Here is a 21971-nt window from a genome sequence, read left to right as displayed (position 1 = left end):
GGGGGCTCAGCACCCAAGGTAAGGGAGCTGTGCACCTGGGAGCAATTTGTGAAGTCCACTGCAGTGCTCCCTAGGGTGCCCGGTTGCTGTCCTGGCATGTGAGGGGGACCAGTGCACTATGAATGCTGGCTCCTCCCACGACCAAATGGCTTGGATTTGGTCGTTTCTGAGATGGGCGTCCTCAGTTTCCATTATCGCCGAAAATCGGGGACGACCATCTCTAAGGTCGACCTAAATGTTGAGATTTGGGCGTCCCCGACCGTATTATCGATAATACGGGTTTCCCCACCCCTTCGTGGGGACGTCCTGCGAGGACGCCCTCAGGAAAACTTGGGCGTCCCGTTCGATTATGCCCCTCTTTGTTTGCTGGTTCTGCTCCTCTGATTTTTTGTAATGGACACTGAATGCAGTAAGCTTACTTGCTTGGTTCTAGTTTAAGTATTATTAAGATTGTGGATTTGTCAACAATTTATTAATTTTTGTGTGTTCATTCACTTTGATCTAAGTATTTGAAAGAAGGGTTTTTTGTTTTTTTTTTAATCAGTCCATTTTCTACATGAGTAGGGAGTTTTTGATGCTGATTCTTTTTTTCTCTTTCCTTAAAAAAAATGGACCTATGATAATAACTGACTCCCATTTATGGTAGTGGTTCTTTTAATACTTAGGCCTAGGTTTACTAGGCGACGCTATGGGCCTATTAGCGTTTTTAACCTGCATAAATGTTTTACGCACGTTAGACGCTAACGCGCCCATAGAAATGTATAGGTGCACTAGCGTTTAGCGTCTAATTGTATTATTCCCTATTGGGAGATTTGAGGTCAGTGTTTTTCTAGAGGAAGTGAATGAGGCACAATGTTCAAACTATTTGATATTAGCATTCTCATTTGTTCTATAGCTTGTGGTCCCATAGAATTAGGTGTAGGTTTACAATTGTTTTTGAACTGAAACTAGTTAACATATTTAAATAGCCATTTCTTCACTAAAACATATTGACTTTATAGCTTGGATATATACTCCCTTAATATAAAGTTGTCAGTATAAATCATTTTCTCAGCAGATTCTTTCCAACAGAATGCCTTTCATCGCAAACTGTGCTTGCTAACAAACCTTTTTAGCTATCTAAAAGGTATTTGAAATGTCAAAAGCAGGGATGAGCTTTTGTTTTATATTCATTTGCAGCTCTTAAAAATCCACATTCCATTTTCAGATATGGTTTGTATGGCTCTAATTAATGCTGATAGAATCTGAGGCTGCAGGAGTTTATCAACAGGCCAACATGTTGGTTCATTTGGCAGGGAGCACAGTGCATGCTTTGCTGTTCAGACACTAGAAATTAATTGTACTCAGTCTGTACCTGCTGTTTTCATAACATCTGCCAGCTCAAACAATAGAGCAAACATTATATCTTGTCGAAGTAGTAGCTCCCACGGCTCAGCCCTTGGCAGCTGAAAGGGCTTGAGGTTCTCACAGACTGAATGTAAGCTTGGTAATGACAGAGGAAGGTAGAGTTGGCCTATTGGTGTCATGATGATTATCCATGAAGGTACAGAATCTATTTAGCAGAACTGAACATGTGCAAGCGTGGAAAACTCCCAAGTGTAATGACATAGAGGTATTTCCCTTTACTGTTGAAGGAGTGATCTTATTCCACTTCTAAATGTCCCAAAAGAAAATAAGCCAAAGGCAATTTGATTTTGTCTTAAAACAAAACCAGAGTCAGATTTTGTTGAGGTGAGTGAGATTTTGTGATATCTGTGCACGAGCCATGATTAAGCATGGTTTTGTTAGGAATGAGGGAGCTGTGACATGAAATTTGAAGTAAGATTGAATGTTACATATATTTCATCTGCTTCCACAGACTGAAGGATGCTTCTTTTTGTGATGTTTCTCTACTTTAATGCTAGTAGCCATTACTTCCTTAACTGTAGCTTTTGGCTCTTTGACCTCTAATAAAAGTTCCCATTGCAGAATACACTACAAACTAATCATCTGTTATTGGGTGTAATGGAAGACAAAGAAAAGGGAAATGTCCTGGCTTAACACCTGATTACTCTTCAAGATCTGTGTTTCCTCTTTACTCTTCACCTGTCCTCATTGTCTGTCTGCTGATTAGATTCTAAGCTCCACTGAACACAAGGACTGTCTCTTCTGTGTCTTCACTTTGTAACATAACATAGTAACATAGTAGATGACGGCAGAAAAAGACCTGCACGGTCCATCCAGTCTGCCCAACAAGATAAACTCATATGTACTACTTTTTGTGTATACCTTACCTTGATTTGTACCTGTCCTCTTCAGGGCACAGACCGTATAAGTCTGCCCAGCACTATCCCCGCCTCCCAACCACCAGCCCCGCCTACTCCCCCAGAGCCAATAAATACAATTTCAGATCCAAAGTAAACTTGCGCCAACTTATACTTTTGATCTCCCTGACACTATGTGTTCACCTAGAAAAGAGGAGAGGACAATAGGGGAAAGTGCCCCGATCCCCTATACTTTGTAGAGCAGCATTTGTTAACCGGTGTGCCATGGAGTCCACGGGGATACCACAGGCATAGGCATTGCTATGGTGTGGTGAGTGCCACTCCAAAAAAATTGCCTTGCCACTCCAAAAATCCCCCCCAGCAGTCTGGCATTGCCTCCTTACCTCCCTTTCCCCTGTTCACAGGTCCAGCATAGTTTTCCGACCTCCCTGTGCTCCTGCAGGCTTCCATACTTGCAGTGTTAGCTGGCATTTCCAGCAGCGATTGCAACAGGCTGTCTCTTGGGCCAACCCCAGGGTCCTTCCCTCTTTCACAACTTCCTGTTGTCGCATGGGAAGGACGCGGCAGAGGGAAAGCTTCAGACCAGCTGGAGGGAGTTAGATGTAATTTTTGCCAGGACTGCCAGCCAATGCTGCAAATCTGTATGTCCATGGGGAAGGGGGCAGTGGGAGGTAGGAAGGCATGCCAAATCTGGAGGGGGGACGGGGGGGGGGGGCGAGAAGCTGCATATGGATGGAAGGGAAGGGAAGGGGAGAGGGGGGGAAATGCACATCGATGGGATGGAAGGGAAAGGAGAGGAGAAAATTCTGCACATGGATAGAAGGGAAGTTGGGGGGGGGGGGGAATGCACTGTCGGGAGAAGAACTCTGCTACCTACTGAATTCAACTGAGAAAGGAGGGTAGGAAAATGGAGCAGTGTTTCTGGATCTGTCCCCTCCAGTGACATCATCATCTTCAGAGAGATGTTAAAAGTGCTGTGCTTTTGAAAGTGCTTCCATCTTGCACTTTCGGGAGAAGAGCTCTGGTACCTGATGATTTCAACTGAGAAAAGAGGCCAGGGAAATGGAACAGAGTTTCTGGCTCTGCCCCCTCCAGTGACATCATCATCTTCATGGACAAGTTAAAAGTGGGGTAGCACTTTGAGGCACGCCTCCAAAGTGGTGTGTAATGCCCCTTAGTGTGCCCCCTTGTGGGCAATTTATGGGCGTATTGAAGGAGTAAGTTATAGGCAGATGTAGTGATTTGTGTAACCTTAGAGTTATCTAATTCCTGGTGTAAGATTAAGGTTTTAATTGTGGTAATTCGGAAGGGGTGAAGAATGCATTGGCTATATTTGATATTGTTTTATTTTCTATTAAGGGGAGGCGTGAGGGAGGAAATTTTTACTGCCTATTCTATTCTGGTTCTTTATGCTACCACTTGTTGAATTAAGGTTTATCCAGAATGGCAGAGGCCAAGGGTCTTAACTGATTGTGCTACCATACCATCTTTGGGATGCCATCTTTGAACCATTCCAAGAACTTAATTTCTTTGTTATCATATCTGGCAAATAATAATTCTTCCGATAATTAAGTTCTGATCCCATGTACATATATTAATATTAGATCAATTGGTACTAAAACCCAGCTAATAAGAGAGTGGTTAAAGACTAATCAACCAGGTTTGACATGGTTATTATCAGAGCAAGACCTGCTTGTTAAATAATTTTGTCCTTTGGGATACAAGTTAGACGTTTTATGTAGGGATAGAAAGTGGGGTGATGGGATTACTAGCCTTTCAATAAAACGTTTTGAGATTTATATATTAGAATGACTGTTATTACCTGATCTAGAAATAATGGCAGTGCAGATTCGAGATAATACTTTGTCTGATAAATTAACTTGCTTGGTATTCTATTTTCCTCCGAGTAGTTGAGTAAGGGCAAAAGATGATTTTTATGAATTTGTATCTTGTTGTTATCCTAATTCTACATGTTTTATTATTAGGGGATGTGAATCTTCATTTAGATAGTATGGCAGTTCCTTTTCTTAAGGATTTTTATTCTTGTTTGAACTCATTATTTTTTTCAAATTTATGACCTACAACCTACTCATGACATCAGTTGGATGTAGTTGCATTTTCAACTACCTTAAATGAGAATGTGAATATATAGCCTTCTGATGAGAAGTGGATGGAGTCTCTTTGGTCAGATCATCCTTTTCTATAGTTTTATCCTTAACTAAAATTATTAGTTTTAATAGATGATAATGTTATGCTGCAGTTCCTGGTTTGTGCAGTCTCTTTTTGTATAACCCGCATAGAACTGTGAGGTACTGTGGGCTATAAAAACAAAATGTTATATTATGTTACATAGATGGAAGGGAAGAGAAAAGGGGAAATGCACATGATGGAAGGGGTGGAAATGCTGCAGGGAAGGGAAGTGGGGGATGCACAATGATGGAAGGGACGGGAAAATGCGCATGGATGGGATGGAAGGGAAGTGGGGGTTGCACATGGATGGAAGAGGAGAGGAGGAAATGCACATGGATAGAAGGAAAGTGTGTATGAGAGGGAACATGTGTAAAAGGAAAGCAGATGAGAAAATGCACATGGATGTAAGGAGAGAGGGAAAATACTGCAAATGGATAGCAGGGAAGGGAAGTGGGGGATGCACATGGATAGAAGGGAGTGGGAAAATGCACATGGAAGGGAAGGGAGAAGAGAAATGCACATGGATAGAAGAGAAGGGAGTGGAGGAAATGCACATGGAAGGGGAGAGAAAGAGAGGGAATGCTGAGGGAATGCATGGATAGAACAGAAGGGAAGAGATGGAAACTGGATTTGAGAAGGAGTCAGAAAATGGAAGAAAGCTGATTGTCAAAGATCAGTGCTAAAGGTTATAGGGCAGGAAATGAAGAAGAAAGGAAGAGAGAAAAAAATAGCAAATGGGCAGGAGGTCTTGAAAACAGAGCTAAGCTCACAGACAAAGGGAATCAAATACAGAGAGTGGGAACAAGATGATTAGAAAAATAAAATCTCCAGACAGCAAAGGTATGAAAAATGATTGTATTTTGTTTAGTGATTGAATTATGTCAATTTTGAGAAATTTTATCTGTCAGTGTTATTTTGCACTGTACAGGAAGACATGCATTTGTTTCTATTTCTCTGGTGTTGCATGACACACAGAGTTCGATATCTCTGCTTTCAGTTTTTGTCTGCATATTTTCTGCGGTTCCCTATTTTGTTTCAGGTGAGACTCATGTTCTGCATCTGCAACTGAGGTGAAGGATTCTGCTGGCATGCAGTGAAATGTAGTCATACACTGAGGTGATATCGATGGAGCCTCAGGTGCTCAATTAGCTGTTTAGCTCAAAGAGGTTTAAAAAAGTGATTCTGAGCATGCGCAGGGGCTCCCACGCTTCCTCAGTCTTGTTCCACCTCTCAGTCCTAAATATCCACGGAACCGCGCCAGTTATTCTTTTATGCCTCCTGTTTTTCGTTTACCAAAAAAAGACAAAAAAAAAGCTATTGGAATTTCACACACCAACTCTTTCTATACATCTCAGCTAAGCTTCCTCTTTGAACCTACTGCTTGAGCCATCAGCCAGACAAGTGACTTTTAGCTGTCACGTAATAACTGTCATGCATACTTCCCTGCAGGCATGCCCTCCTCTCAGTGTATGTACTAAGCACAAACTTTCAACCAGCCAGAACATTTACAGTTTTTAAACAATAACTACTATTTATTTTTATTACTCCCCAGTCTCACTTGCACATCTCCAAACCTTTTGTCTTTAATTTGAACACTATACAAGCTCACCTTGAATTAAGAGTTCTTCCTACACCAGGGATATATATGGCAACTGGCTGTATCCTCTCAAACAACTTCAGCACAGCCTGTCTAATGTATTTCCATAAAGCTAGCAATAGCAAGAGTGCTATGACACTGATGAGAATGACCCATAGATTTTATTTATTTATTTATTTATTTGGATTTTGCTTACATCTTTTTCAGTAGTAGCTCAGTAGTAGCTCAAGGCAAGTTACATTCAGGTAGACGGGGTATTTTTCTCTGTCCCTGGAGGGCTCACAATCTAAGTTTGTGTCCTGAGGCAATGGAGAGTTAAGTGACTTGCCCAAGATAAGATGACTCTGATTTATTGATGAGATCTTGAGGTCAAAATTTCCCGACTTATAGATGAGTATATACGGTATATCAAAACTTCACGTTAGCCCTTAAGCTTTATAGCACATCTGTTGCAGATTATTGCATTATCAGCATGCCAAACTGCTGCCAATGGAGGATTCTGTGCTTCCTCATTTTCACCTCAAGATCAGATCGTCAATTTCTATCTAAATCTTCAAGAATCCACTTATTACCTAATCACCTATGATGTCTATGACACAGTGCCAAGAACAGCAGCAGCTATTTCAGAACACTGTACAGTTTGACTAAGAGCTTCAGGTCTCAGAGACGACCTTCACAATAAACTATTTGATGCACCATATTTGGGTGATAACCTTTTTTGAGAAAAACTTGAAGACGCAATATTTAGATATTGTTGCAGCAGATTTAGATATTGCTATCATGGAGACTCCCATGAATGGAATGCAAGCAAACCAAGTTATAATCTATTTAGGAAGGAATACCGGATGAAACTGAAAGAAGCCAATAGAGAGATACATCTGGCAGAAGCTCAAGCAGAAGAACAAATGGCTAGAAATGTATGGAAGGAAGACAAGAATTTTTTCGGGTATATTAGTGAAAGGAGGAAGGCTAAAAATAGAATTGTGAGACTGAAAGATACTGTGGAGAGTAATGAGGAAAAATATGAACATTCTAAACAAATACTGTGTTTATCAAAGAAAATCCTGAAGAAAAACCACGATCGGCTCAGTAGGTTACTAAGGGGTGGCGTGATGGATGTGGTCCACCCCGATTGCAGGCAGTAAGGGGGTGCACCGAGCAGTCAAGCAACTATTAGCTCTTTCAGTCCTCTGCCCCCTCTGAAGTCAACTTTCTGTTCCAGAGCATGGAACCGACAGAGCCGACAACCTCGTGACCGCAATTCCGCATTTTTAGGTATAACTTGTCTGGAATGTTTTTACGTTTGGGGAGCGTGCCAGGTGCCCTTGACCTGGATTGGCCACTGTCGGTGACAGGATGCTGGGCTAGATGGACCTTTGGTCTTTCCCAGTATGGCACTACTTATGTACTTATGTACTTATGTACTTATGCTTAGTGTGGACCTCTTTAGTGCTCGGATGGAGAGAGGGCAGGGTTGTGGGGCACTGCACCTGGAGGAGGGGTAGCAACCAAGCTAGGCATGCCACTGGATCGACTGTTAAAGGTACATATGAGAATGGAGTGGATATCACACCATTCATAGAAAGAAAATGTTTATAAACCACTTGAAAAGTTGAAGGTGGACAAAGGTATGGGACCAGATGAGATCCATCCCAGGATATTGAGAGAGCTCAGAGAGGTTCTGATGGGTCCTCTTAAAGATTTATTTAATAAATCCTTGGAGATGGAAGAGGTTCCATGGATTAGAGAACAGCGGATGTGATCCCTCTTCACAAAAGTGATGATAGAGAAGAAGGGAGAGATTACAGGCTGGTAAGCCTCACTTCAGTTATTGGAAAAGTAGTGGAAGCATTGCAGAATGAAAGGATAGTGAATTTTCTGGAACCTAATGGTTACAGGATCCAAGGCAATATGATTTTATCAAAGTCAAATCATGCCAAATTTGATTGAATTCTTTGACTGGGCAACAAGAGAATTGTATCGAGGACATGCCATAGATGTAATCTACTTGGATTTCAGCAAAGCCTTTGACACAGTTCCTCATAGGAGGCTCTTAACTAAACTTGACAGGCTGAAGTTAGGACCCAAAGTGGTGAACTGGATTAGAAACTGGTTGACAGACAGATGCCAAAGGGTGGTGGTTAATGGAATTCACTCAGAGGAAGGAAAGATGAGTAGTGGAGTGCCTCAAGGATCAGTGCACGAGCGGATTCTTTTTAATATATTTGTGGGTGACATTGCCGAAGGGTTAAAAGGTAAGGTTTGCCTTTTTACTTATGATACCAAGATTTGTAACACATTAGAAACCCGGGAGGAGTGGAAAACATGCTGCAAGGTTGATATTCTCTTTGGGCCAGTTTGAGCGCCTCTCCATTATTGGCCGCCTTGCACTGACTCTTGGTAGATAAGAGAATCAAGTTCAAAATTGCTTGTTTAATTTATAAATCCTTTTATGGTTTAATTTTTGAGAGCCAGGTTTAGGACCTGTTACCTTTGCCAAATAATTGGCTAATATCAAGGAATATCCAGAAGTTGAAACTTAACATTCTGGCAGTGAAGGGTATTAAGTATAAAACACACTTAGAATCATTGCTTCCATCCTATGGTTTAAGAATTTGGAATAATATTCTGTTTCAGATCAGAATGTTACCATCTTACTATCTTTTTCTCAAAGTAGTAGAAACATATTTGTGCTCCCAGCCATAATTTTGGTTGAGTAATGTAATTTAATCGTTAAAATTATGTACTATGATATCTTCCCTCAATTGAAGAGGCTATCTTGGTGTTATCCGCTAAGAAATGTGTCTGAAGTAAGTGGAATATAAGCCTGTATGTAGTACAGTAGTAGAAAAAGGATCTGCAAAAGTTAGAAGAATGGTCTAATGTTTGGCAGTTAAAATTTAATGCAAAGAAGTACAGAGTGATGCATTTGGGGAGTAGAAATCCAAGGGAGCTGTATGTCTTAGAAGGTGAGAGGCTGTTATGCACAGACAGGGAGAGGGACCTTGGGACAATAGTGTCGCGAATCCGAAGGCAACAAAAGAATATGGCACGGTGGTGGTCATAGCCAAAAGGATGCTAGGCTGCATAGAGAGAGAGGCATAACCAGCAGAAGAAAAGGAGATGTTGATGCCCCTGTACAAGTCATTGGCGAGGCCCCACCTGTAGCACTATGTTCAGTTTTAGAAGGTCATATTTTGCTAAGAATGTAAAAAGACTTGAAGCAGTCCAGAGGAAGGCAACAAAAATGGTATGGGATTTGCGCCAAAATACACATGAGAAGAGACTAGAAAATCTGAATATGTATAACAGGGGAGAAATGATACAGATGTTTAAATACTTGAAATGTATTAATATAGAATCAAATCTTTTCCAGAGAAGGAGAAACAGTAAAACTAGAGGATATGAATTGAGGTTTCGAAGTGGTAGACTTAGGAGTAATATCAGGAAATTCTTTTTCATGGAGAGGGTGGTCAGTGCCTGGAATGCCCTCCCAAGGGAGGTGGTAGAGACAAAAATGATGACGGAATTCAGAAAGGCATGTGATAAACATGATGGATCTCTAATTAGAAAATGGATGGTATATTAAAAAAAAAACTTAAATAGCTGCATGTGTGTGAGTGTGTCGAGTAGCACTTAGATGGTGACTCCATCTGTGAAGAACTAAGGCAGACTTCTACGGTCTGTTTTTCTTATATGGCAATCTGGTTTAGGATGGGCTGGAGAGGGCTTCAACAGCAACTTCAGTAGCTGGAATGTGAGATCAGTGCCAGACAGACTTTTATGGTCTGTGTCCTGCAAATAACAAGACAGATTCTGATAGGCTGGAGTGAGCTTTGACAGCAATGCCAGTAGTTGAAACCTAAGGACAGTGCCTGGCAGACTTCTGCGATCTGTGTCTCAGAAATGTCAAAGAAAGACCATGATCAAGTATTTTATATCACATTCGTTGTTGTTTTAATCATGAATTGATAATGAGTGTGGCCTTTGGGCAGAGTGGATGGACCATTCAGGTCTTTATCTGCCATCATTTACTGTGTTACTCAAGTTAAAGTTCATTCTTTAGTTACGCGACCCCCGGCGACCTATGAACTGACCAACTTTTGAAAACTGCTGAAGACACATCTTTTCGACAAGACATACCATAATGACTAAAACATATGAAAAACCCACATATATCTAGTAAGTATTGTTAACATGCCCCATATCATATCTTCATCATACTTTCCATTACCCAATATACTTCTGTTACACTAATATTAACTCTCCTCTCATTTCCACTTTCCACTATATATTGTAAGCCACAATGAGCCTGCAAAGAAGTGGGATAATGTGGGATACAAATGCAATAAATAATAAAAATTCTTCTAAATTAGTGAACTCTCCACTCAGCCTCAGGATAATGGAGTGAAAATCGAGAAGAATCAACAATATCAGTACAGAAAACCCTTTCATTACCAGTTTTTCCAACAATTCTATCTCAGAAGAAGGTACCAGTCATATTCAAGACAACAGCTTCAAAAGCAATCTCAACAAACATATCCTTAGAGACGGTGCCCAGGAGAGTGGAAACTGCAAGCACTACCAGCAGCCCAGTCAGTGAAACCTTCCACTGCTTTTTTATGCTTTCCCCATGGGTGGTAGGCTCCAACATTTTTTTTCAACCAGTGGCAAGCCATCACAATGGATCATTGGATTCTACAAATTATTTTCCAGGGTTACTGACAAAATTTTGTCATCAATCCTCCATCTCAGATTCCCACATGAGACCCAACCCCATCAACCCACCATCTTGCTGTATTGCAGGAGGAAATATTAAATCTGTTATGGGCAGATGACATCGAGAAAGGCCCACCACAATTTCCAAATAAAGGATTTTATTCAAGATTCTTCCTCATGCCCAAAAGCTCAGGAGGTCTTTGCCCCATCCTAGACCTTGTGTGATCTCAATCACTTCTAAAGAAGAAGTTCAAAATGAGCTCCCTTACCACTATACTTCCAGTGTTGAATCAGAACAATTGGCTTTCTGCCCAAGTCCTCAAAGCTGCCTAATCCACATTCCAATTCATGCTAGCCATTGGCAGTTCTTGATTCATTTTCCTTCATCAACATTTCTGGTACAGTGTTCTTCCATTTGGCCTGTCCTTGGCCCCTTGAGTTTTTATAAAATGTTTAGCCATTGTAGTTGCAGCTCTCAGAAAGCAAGACTGTTATGTTTTTCTATATCTAGGTAACTGGCTAATCTTCACCACTGTTCCCTCTAAGCTGAGCAGGGGTCCTCCCCTACAGTCCTGCCAGTAGGGGGTGTTGTTTTACTTTCACATTTTCAATAACAACGGACAGGTAAGCTCTACAGGATTCCAGAGAACCTGTCTGTCTCTAGCAATTGAAAACACAATATTGAAGCACCATCCCCCACTGACAGCAATGCAGTTGAAGGATTCCTGCTCAGCTTAGAAGGAATAGTTCTCTGCACCTTCCCACTTTGCTGTGCAGTGTTCTGCAAGCCTCATCGTAGACATGCTTCAAGATCTGGGCTTCGTTATCAATGTAGAAATGTTCACACTAAGCCCAACTCAAATTTACAGTTTATAGGGGCCCATCTGGATGCAGTGGAAGCAAAGGCCTTTTTCCCAGAAGAAAGATTACAGACCTTGCAACATATCACTACACAGTAATGCACAGGCACGCAACCTCGGCTTGCACAACTCCTGGGACACATGGCGGCAACAGTACATATAATACCGTTAGGCAGAATGCACATCTATCACTTGCAATGGCATCTGAAATTACAATGGAATCAGCCTCTCCATTCTCTCAACAGATCCATCAATCTTTCCCTACACTGGTGGCTACATCAAACCAGCCTAGTTTTGGGATGGCCTTTCTAGCCTCCTCTAGCCCAGCTTGTTTTGACCATGGATACTTCAAAATAGGTGGAAGGGCCCACTTTCTACAATGGCAAATGCAAGGTTACTGGAGTGTTCCTTCCACATAAACCTATTAGAACTTAAAGCTGTTTGCAGCGTTCTTCAAACATTTTCTCATTAGCTTTGCTCCCAAGTTTTTCTCATCAGTACAAATGATCAAGTGGCCATGTAATACATAAACAAGCAAGGAAGATCAGGTTTGTGTTTGTTGTTACATTTGTACCCCGCGCTTTCCCACTCTTGGCAGGCTCAATGCGGCTTACATGGGGCAATGGAGGGTTAAGTGACTTGCCCAGAGTCACAAGGAGCTGCCTGTGTTTCCTGACCGCATTGAAATTAATTGTGATACTGTTTTGTAATAATTTGTTTTATTGTATATTTTTATTTGTACAGATGGATTATGTATGTTTTCAATTGTTACCCACCAAGAATGCTCAGATAAGTGGAATGCAAATAATGTAAATAAATAAATACTGAGAAACTTCAAAAATTTGGAACTTAGCAATATCATTAAACATCAAATTACATACCTTCCAGGTCTACTAAACCAGATAGCAGACTCACTCAGTTGCAAATTAAACCTCCATGAGTAGACTTTAGATTCCAAGATAGTTCAAGTACTTTACAGTTCTTAGAGAACTCTGTAATAGATCTCTTTGCATCACAAGACAATGCTCAGTGTGTTCTCTTCTGCTCCATTTGCCCAAGTCCCAACAGGATAGCATCAGATGCATTTGCAATTCAGTGGATTTAGAGGCCGACCTAAACTGGGTTTTTCAGTTTCAGCCAAAACCGAAACTGTGTAACCACTTTCAGCCAAAACTGAAAATTAAAATTTGGTTATATGAATGTGAACCAATGAGGCCCACTGGAGATTGTCAAAGCTTGCAGTTGGCAGCTCTCTGCCAAACCCACAGGAGATTATTTTCCTCCAGTCCCAGGAACTGCAAGCACAAGCCATCAACTGGGAGAGCCATCTTAACAAGGAATTTTCAATAAGTCTGGCACATTTAACGTTCCCAAGTCAATGAAAGAGGACCTTTGTGAGAACATGTAAAAAAAAAAATTCATGGTTACCAGCTTTTTATGCCTATTCAAACTGTGCTCAAGTAACAAGAGAAAGTAGCATTGAGATGTTTCCTGTTTTGTATTTAGTTAAAGGATAAGCATGATATAGATTCTTACTAAAGTAGGGTAAAGGAGTCCAGACACCGGTCTGCACAATCCAGAATAAATTTTTGTTTTTTTGTTTTTTTGTTTTTAAAGCACATTTATGTTTCTGAATGAGAGGACTATATTCTCTGAAAAACTGCAATCAAGACCAATACATTTCTTAAATTATTTTCTAATATATAAACTTAATTTCATTGTATTATCATTTCCTTACTAACACTGACCAGTACATGTGCTTGAAAATAATCTCTGCAGGTTATTTATTCATAGAATCTAGTTTCTGCACGCCTCAAGTTTGATTAAAATGCTTCATTTTCATCATACCCAACATCTGAGCCTGGAAATTCTTTAGAATCACCCAAATCATATCAAAGCCAGAATAATGAAAGATCATATTTTATCTTCAAGCAAAATAACCTCTACACACATGGACCTCAGCTAATGAAACCTCAAACTAAAAGCCACAGTGCTTTTACAATGGCTGACTTTGCACCACATTTGGAGTGACAGCTGATGTAATGTCCACAGAGAGGCTAATTCCTAAGGAACTTATCATTCCAATTTACAGACTTTAATTCTTTCTAAATTTTTGTATCAAAAGTATTTATTTGGAGCACTCTATTTACTATATAAACCACTATGCAAGATGAGCCCAGGGCTGAGATGCTCAAGGTCCTGGATTATCCTTCTCCACCTAGAGAGGCTGCAACGGCTCCTTTGCATAATGTACTGAAGGAAGTCCTTATGCGAAACTGGTCGTTCCCTCTGTCTAATCCCTTGATCCCGAAAAAGACTGAATCCCAATATCGGATCCACGGGGAGCCTGGATTGATGAAGTCTCAACTACCTCACAATTCCATGGTGATGGACTCCGCTCTCAAAAGAGCCAAGTGTACTAGGGACTATGCCTCAGCGCCCCCAGGCAGAGAATTTAGAACCTTGGACTCTTTTGGGAGGAAGGTGTATCAGGCCACTATACTTGCTGTCAAGATCCAAACATACCAGCTCTTCACGAGCATCCACTTGCGGAACTCGGTGAGGCAACTGTCTAGCTTGGTTGATGCACTCCCTCCGGAGCAGGCTGAGCCTTTTCGCCAGGTGGTCAGGCAGCAGAAGGCGTGTTGAAAATTCCTGGCTAGGGATACGTTCGACACTTTTGATGTAGCATCCAGGATCACTGCCCAAGGTATAGTGATGCGCAGACTCTCATGACTGCGTATCTCTGACCTGGATCATTCGGTCCAGCAGTGGATGGCAGATGTTCCTTGCCAGGAGGATAACCTTTTTGGTGAGAAAGTTAGAGGATCTAGTTGACCAGCTCAAGAAGCACAATGTTGCTATGGATTCTCTCTCCCACTAGGCATCTTCTGCTACTACCTTCTCATCTTGGAGGTTTTTTGGAGAGAAGAGGAGTGCTCCCTATTCCTATGCTAGGCATAGGTACACTCCTGCTTCTCGGCAGCCTGTCCAGGCTCAGTCCCAGCGCATTCGTTCTCATCAACAGCATGCAGCTAAGGCCTCTGCGGCTCCCCAGCAAAAGCATGGGATGGGCTTTTGACTGACTGCAGTTCAGCATAGCCTCAGTAAAAGTGTCCGTACCAGACGACTTGCCGGTTGGAGGGAGGTTGATATTTTTTCACCAAAGGTAGCCTCTCATAACCTCCGACCGGTGGGTTCTTCAAATAGTCTGAATACACCCTCAATCTGGAATCCAGACCTCCAAATTGTCCACCGGGAGCTCATTCTTACAGTTCCCAGCACAAACAGGTACTTGCAGAGGAACTCTCTGCCCTTCTGAAGGCCCAAGCAGTCGAACCCGTTCCACCAGGGGAAGAAGGGCTGGGATTCTATTCCAGGTACTTCCTTGTGCAAAAGAAAACAGGGGGGATACGTCCCATCCTAGACCTAAGGGCCCTGAACAAATTTCTTGTCCGCGAAAAGTTCAGGATGGTTTCCCTAGGCGCCCTTCTTCCCATGATTCAGGAAAACGATTGGCTATGCTCTCTGGACTTAAAGGATGCTTACACACACATCTCGATACTTTCAGCTCACAGGAAGTATCTTCGATTTTGGCTGGGAACACAGCACTTTCAGCACCTTGTACTGCCTTTTGACCTGGCGTCTGCGCCCAGAGTGTTTACCAAATGCCTATCTGTAGTCACAGCGTCACTATGCAGACTGGGAGTGCATGTGTTTCCTTATCTCAACAATGGTGAAGAGCATCTCGAAGGAGGGTGCTCTGGAGTCCGTGCGAATGACTATTCGGGTGCTAGAGCTACTGGGGTTCATCATAAATTATCCCAAGTCCCATCTTACCCCAGTCCAAGCATTGGAATTCATTGGAGCCCTGTTGAACACTCAGACAGCTCGAGCTTATCTTCCCGAGACAAGGGCGGACAACCTTCTGTCCCTGGTGTCCATGGTTCAAGCGTCTCACCAGGTCATGGCTTGGCAGATGTTGAGACTTCTGGGGCACATGGCCTCCACAGTTCATGTCGCGCCCATGGCACGTCTACATATGAGATCAGCTCAATGGACCCTAGCTTCCCAGTGATTTCATGCTGCAGGGGATCTAGAGAATGTAATCCAACTGTCCACCGGCTTTCGGAATTCACTGGAGGACGATTCGATCCAATTTGACCATGGGATGACCATTCCAAGTTCCTCAGCCACGAAAAGTGCTGACAACGGATGCATCTCTCCTAGGGTGGGGAGCTTATGTAGATGGGCTCCACACTCAGGGAGCCTGGTCCTTTCAGGAAAGAGGGCTGCAGATCAACCTTCTCGAATTAAGAGCAATCTGGAATGCTCTAAAGGCTTTCAGAGATCGGCTGTCCAACAAAGTGATCTTAATTCAAACGGACAATCAGGTCGCCATGTTTTATACCAACAAGCAGGGGGGCACCGGATCTCGCCCTCTGTGTCAGGAAGCCGTCCAGATGTGGCTTTGTGCTTGCCATCACGGCATGTTTCTCCAAGCCACTTATCTGGCAGGCGTAAACAGTCTGGCCGACAGGTTGAGCAGGGTAATGCAACCTCACGAGTGGTCAATGAACATGGGCGTAGTCCGCAAGATCTCCCAAGCGTGGGGCACCCCCTCGGTGGATCTTTTTGCCACTCAGATCAATCACAAGGTCCCTCAGTTGTGTTCCAGACTTCAGTCCCACGACAGACTAGCATCAGATGCCTTTCTCCTACATTGGGGGACAGGTCTTGTGTATGCGTATCCTCCCATACCTCTAGTAGAGAAGACTTTGCTGAAACTCAAGCAAGACTGCGAAACCATGATCCTGATTGCACCCTTCTGGCCGCGTCGGATTTGATTCCCTCTTCTTCTGGAGTTGTCCTCCGAAGAACCGTGGAGATTGGACTGTTTTTCAGCCCTCATCACTCAGAACAAGGGGTCGCTGATGCATCCCAACCTCCAGTCTCTGGCTCTCATAGCCTGGATGTTGAGAGCTTAGAATTCGCCTCCTTGGGTCTTTCAGAGGGGTCTCCCAAGTCTTGCTTGCTTCCAGAAAAGATTCCACAAAGAAGTGTTATTCTTTCAAATGGAGATTTGCCATCTGGTGTGACAGCAAGGTCCTAGATACTCTTTCTTTTCCTACATGGACCCTGCTTGAATACCTTCTACACTTATCAGAGTCTGGCCTCAAAACCAACTCAGTAAGGGTTCATCTTAATGCGATTTATTTCCCTGTCCTCATACCCGCCCTGGCGAAAGCAGTTTGCACACCTTGGACTGCAAGAGAGCATTTTCCTTTTACGTGGAGCAGACAAAGCCCTTTAGACAGTCCGCCCAGTTGTTTATTTCTTTTGATCCCAACAGGAGGGGAGTCGCCATCAGAAAGCGCACAATCTCCAGTTGGCTAGCTGGTTGCATTTCCTTCGCTTATGCCCAAGTTGGGCTGACTCTGGAGGGCCATGTCACGGCTCACAATGTTAGAGCCATGACTGCGTAAGTGGCTCACTTAAAGTCAGCCTCCATTGAGCAGATTTGCAAGGCTGCAACGTGGTCATCAGTCCACACATTTACATTGCACTACTGCCTCCAGCAGGATACCCGACGCAACAGTCGGTTTGGGCAGTTGGTGCTAAAGAATCTGTTCGGGGTTTAGAATCCAACGCCACCCCCTTAGACCCATTTTTGTTCTGTTCCAGGCTGCACTCTCAGTTAGTTGTTTATGGTTTCAGGTCAATCTATGTTATGCCCAATTGACCAACGTTCATTGTTTTGAGTGAGCCTGGTTGCTAGGGATACCCCACATGTGAGAACAAGCAGCCTGCTTGTCCTCGGAGAAAACGAAGATACATACCTGTAGCAGGTATTCTCCGAGGACTACAGGCTGATTGTTCTCACAGACCCGCCCACTTCCCCTTTGGAGTTGTTGTTTGTTTATTTTTTGCTTTTTGATTAAACTGAGTGGGAATGCTCACGCGACGGGCTGGAAGTCGTCTGTGCATGCACAGTTCGTGCTCTAGAAGGTTCTGGCAAAACTTTTTAAATTTTGCTGTAGAAAAATTTGCCGTTTCCTGGGCCGCCGTGGACGCCGTCCCACATGTGAGAACAATCAGCCTGCTGTCCTCGGAGAATACCTGCTACAGGTATGTATCTTCGCTTTCTCTTTAGATGTCAAGGAAATTCAGCCACACTCACTCTCCCCCCCCCCCCCCCCCCCCCCCCACGTTCTCACAAAAGGAATTTCAACAAACTTTGTTCTGTTATGGACTGAGAGGAGGGACAAGAGTGCATGCTCAGCTAGGCTTTTTTAGACCTCTCTGAGCTAAAGAACTAATCCAGCACCTGAGACACCATCAATGATGTCGCCTCACAGTACTGCTGCATTTCCCTGTCATCTAAGGAGAACCCCTATTACAGGTAAGCAACTTTGCTTTACCTGAGGTCTTATTTTTCTCCAAGGGTTGTAGTACTATAATGCTTCTGGTAACTGCCTTAAAAGGAAGCAGAATAGCTTGATTTTCTCACCTCCTTCTTCTCATTTTCAGAAGTGGCCACACATTGCTCGCCTTCTGGTTTTCTCGTCAAGAAGGAAAATTGAACAGACAACAGACCATAGAGTTGGGACATCATATCCTCAAAGCACACATATTTAAGGTATGGTAATAATAATGACTTCTCCCTGAGCGTAGAAGATGATGTTCCATTAGCATTGCCTTGCCCTTTGCTGTAGGGTATGTAATCATCACAAGCTTTTCAACTTCCTTTAACACCTCTGTTGGCACAAAGTTTTAAAGCTACAGAAAGACCCTTCACAGCCTTAACATTTAGAGAGAGTTAAAACTTGAAAGAATTATAAGTGCAGTCAAAACCTCTCAACTAATTTGTGACATGTCCTTCAGTGGGTGTATTTTTAAGAGGTTCTTTTTGAATAAGACTTTTCTCTGAGGACAAGAAGGACAGAAGATTACCACAGATGGATAACGTTACCGACTGAACCCTGGGACAGATGCTGCCCAGTGGTCAGAACTTTCCCCAAAGACTTTGGCAGGTCCAACTGCGTATGCATGTATGCCTTCCTGCCCACCCTACTTAAACGGGGACCCTTAATTCTTTGTTTTCCACAGAGCTGTTCAAATGTGTTTCCTTTACATCTCTGACCCACGTTTTTTTCTTGCCTTCTTCCTGCATTGTTGTGAGTTATGGGACCCTTCTTTTTATATTTAATTTTCAGAAACCCTTTTTTTCCTCGGTTTTTTTTTTGTGTGTGTGTTTTCTGGCCCTTTTAAGTTCCCTTTCTTTTTCATGGCTTTCGACCTGCTTAGACCCGAGCTCCCGGTTGTGCCAAAAAAAAAAAAAGGTTTACTTTTTAATTTTATTTCAAAATTGCATTGTTTCATTTTGCTCACAACTGATAACTTCCTTGCCTCAGTCCTGATCATTTGCCCTCTCAGTGTAAACTCAGTTCTAAAATGCAGAAAAGAATACAGAAGAATAGAAAGGCCCAGCACAAGAAATTTTTCAATGTGCTGCAGTCCAGTCCATTAGCGTCAGAGGCGTCAACCCAGACGGCATTGGGAACTACATCACAAGCTAGAGATGCACCAATATCACGGAGATTTCCACTGGCCTCTACATCAGGCGTCAATAGTGCTCGTTCCCATCTGTGCCAAGGGATCCCATTGGCATTGAGTGAAGGCAAAGAAACATCAGTGCCAGGAGCTTCAGGATACCAACATTGTCAGTACCCGAGCCGTTTTGGTGCCATGAGGACCACACTCCCTCTGTAGTATGCTGAACAAACATATATTTCGATTGACTGTTCAGAGCATACTTTTGTCTATTCTAGATTGCAGTAATAGTATTTATATGGCTGCCAAAGGAATCTTCTGAAGAAACTTCAAACTGTTCAGACTTCTCAGTGGCTTACTTGATTTTATTCCTCCCAAAAAAAGTGCTAGAGTTATTCCTTTGTTGGCAGCTCTCCATTGGCTTCCGGTAGAGGCGTGTGTTCAGTTTAAAATCTGTACAATAGTATTTAAAACTTTTTATGGGTCAGCACCAGGCTATCTGTTTGAGTTCAGTGTACTTCTAAAAGTAAAAGACTTTGTGATAATTTTCATTTCCACTATCCCTCCCTGAGTAGATTGAAATATAAGATTATTTTTCTGCAAGTCTTTTGTACAAAGACCCAGTTATCTGGAATTGTATTCCGTTAGGTCTGAGAAAAATTCAAAATTACACTTTTGAAAACGTTTCTCTTTAAGAACTTTCTTGCTTGAATGTTTGTAAATGTCTCGTTATGTTGTAACAACACTTTATAATCTCCTAATCTACATGACTGTGTTTGTTAGCTCACAGGATCTGCCTGTTTTACTTGTGATCCGCTTTGAACTCAATTTTGGGAACTTGCAGAATATAAGCAACAAATTAGATTAGTCTCCCCAAAGCCGGGACCACAATGCCGATTTGGCTTCATCTTCTTTGCAGGCTGCCACTGTGCCACCACCGGCCCTGCCTTTACCGATGCCTGCCCTCGAGGAGCGCTCTCGCCCAGAGCCTGGCCATCCATCTAGGGTGCCGAGGCATGCACAGACTCAGACATCCCATTATGAATATTTTTCTGAGTTGGAGTTGGGGCTGCTCCTGAGGTTCAAAAGTAGAGCGAGAGGCCCTTTAGCCTACCTTAAGACCATCTCTGTACAGCCTCTAATTGTTCGTTTTATGTGAAGTTTGCTTCTGACAAAGCTCCCCCATCAAACTTTCATGGGACCTCAACGTCATCCTCACCCAGCTGATGAAAGCACCTTTTCAGCCATTTAATTCATGTCATCTGAAGTACCTGACCTGGAAGGTCTTATTTTTGGTTGCGGTCACTTCAGCTTGCAGAGTCAGTGAGCTTCAGGCCCTAGTAGCTGATCCAACTCGCACAAGGTTTCATTATAACAGAGTAGTTCTCCGTACACATCCTAAATTCCTTGTTAAGGTAGTGTCAGATTTCCAGGTTAACTAGTTAATTGTTCTGCCAACATTTTCTCCAAAACCTCATGCCCATCTGGCAAAAGTACACTGCAAACCTTGGATTGCTAGCCTTCTATCTGGAGCGGAATAAAGTGCATAGACAGTCCACCCAGCTTTTTGTTTCTTTTGACCCAAACCAGATGGGGACAGTCGTTGGTAAACACACCTTGTTCAGTTGTCTAGCAGACTGCATCTCCTTTACTTATGCCCAGTCTCAGCTGACTCTAGATGGTGATGTCACATCTCACAATGTCAGAACTATGGCTGCGTCGGTAGCCCATGAGATCAGCCTCCATCGAGGAGCTAAGCAGAGCCACAATATGGTCTTCAGTCCACACATTCACATCTCACTACTGTCCGGAGCAAAATACCTGACTTGACAGCTGGTTCAGTCAAGCAGTCCTCCAGAATGTTTGTAGTTTAGAACCCAGCTTCACCCTCCTAGGCCTATTCATTTGTATTCCAGACTGCACCTTTACAACAGTGAATTTATGGCTCTTTAGAGTTATTGGATCTGGTTGGCCTTGCCTTTGGTGAGCTGGCTTGCTAGGGATTCCTATCTGTGGTAATCTTCTGTCTTGTTTGTCCTCAGAGAAAGCGAAGTTACTGAGCTGTAGCAGGTGCTCTCTAAGAACAGCAGGGCATAGTTTACCACATCTTTCCCACCTCCCCTAGGAATTGTATTTGTTATGCTTTTTTATCCAACTGAGGATCCTGTGCAAGTAGGGTGGGTGGGACAGCACATGCACAGTCGGGCCTGCCAAAGGCTTTGGGAAAGTTATGAATGCTGGGCTGTGTCTGTCCTGGGGCTCCAATGTCGACATCACCCATCTATGGTAATCTGTGTCCTGCTGTCCTCGGAGAGCATCTGCTGCAGGTGAGTAACTTTGTTTTATTGTATATTCAAAATATCCTCAGAAGATTCTGTATACAGGAGCCATTAAAATGACAGATTGAAGGTACAAGCTCTAGTGAACCAAGGGTGGGGTGGTGGAGGCAGTCCACCCCGGATGCAGGCAGCAAGGGGATGCACGAAGCAGTCCGCACAACTGTCAGGTCCGCCGGTTCCATGCCCCCCTCCGATGTTACTTCCTTTTCCGGGGCAGGGGACTGGCGGAGCCGACAGCCATGAAACTGCACCCCCAGGTGGAGGAGCTGATGCGCTTCTGAGGAGGGAAAGGTGGGTGATGTGCTGAGAGAGGGGGGAGAGGGTTGATGCGCCGGGGAGGGGTGTAGCAGCAACCTGCCCCAGGTGGCAGCCAACCTAGGTACGTCACTGGGTACAAGTCCTCACTTAATGTATTTGCTGGGAAAGAATGTTGTCATTTCTGTTTACC

At 43.1% G+C, this 21971-nt stretch overlaps 1 protein-coding gene across 1 annotated transcript in view; it reads left to right on the top strand.

Moving 5' to 3' along the window:
• TANC2 (tetratricopeptide repeat, ankyrin repeat and coiled-coil containing 2) overlaps positions 1-21971 on the top strand; it is a 931529-nt gene that overhangs the window by 817046 nt on the left and 92512 nt on the right. The window contains exon 17 of the mRNA XM_030221414.1: positions 18162-18270. Within this exon, the coding sequence (XP_030077274.1) occupies positions 18162-18270 (109 nt within the window). The remainder of the gene's footprint in view (positions 1-18161; positions 18271-21971) is intronic.

This window comes from Microcaecilia unicolor, chromosome 12, assembly GCF_901765095.1.
Source record: "Microcaecilia unicolor chromosome 12, aMicUni1.1, whole genome shotgun sequence".
In the NCBI taxonomy this organism is placed as follows: Eukaryota; Metazoa; Chordata; class Amphibia; order Gymnophiona; family Siphonopidae; genus Microcaecilia; species Microcaecilia unicolor.
Note: the sequence above shows the minus strand (reverse complement) of the source record. Positions and strands in the feature narration are given on the sequence as shown.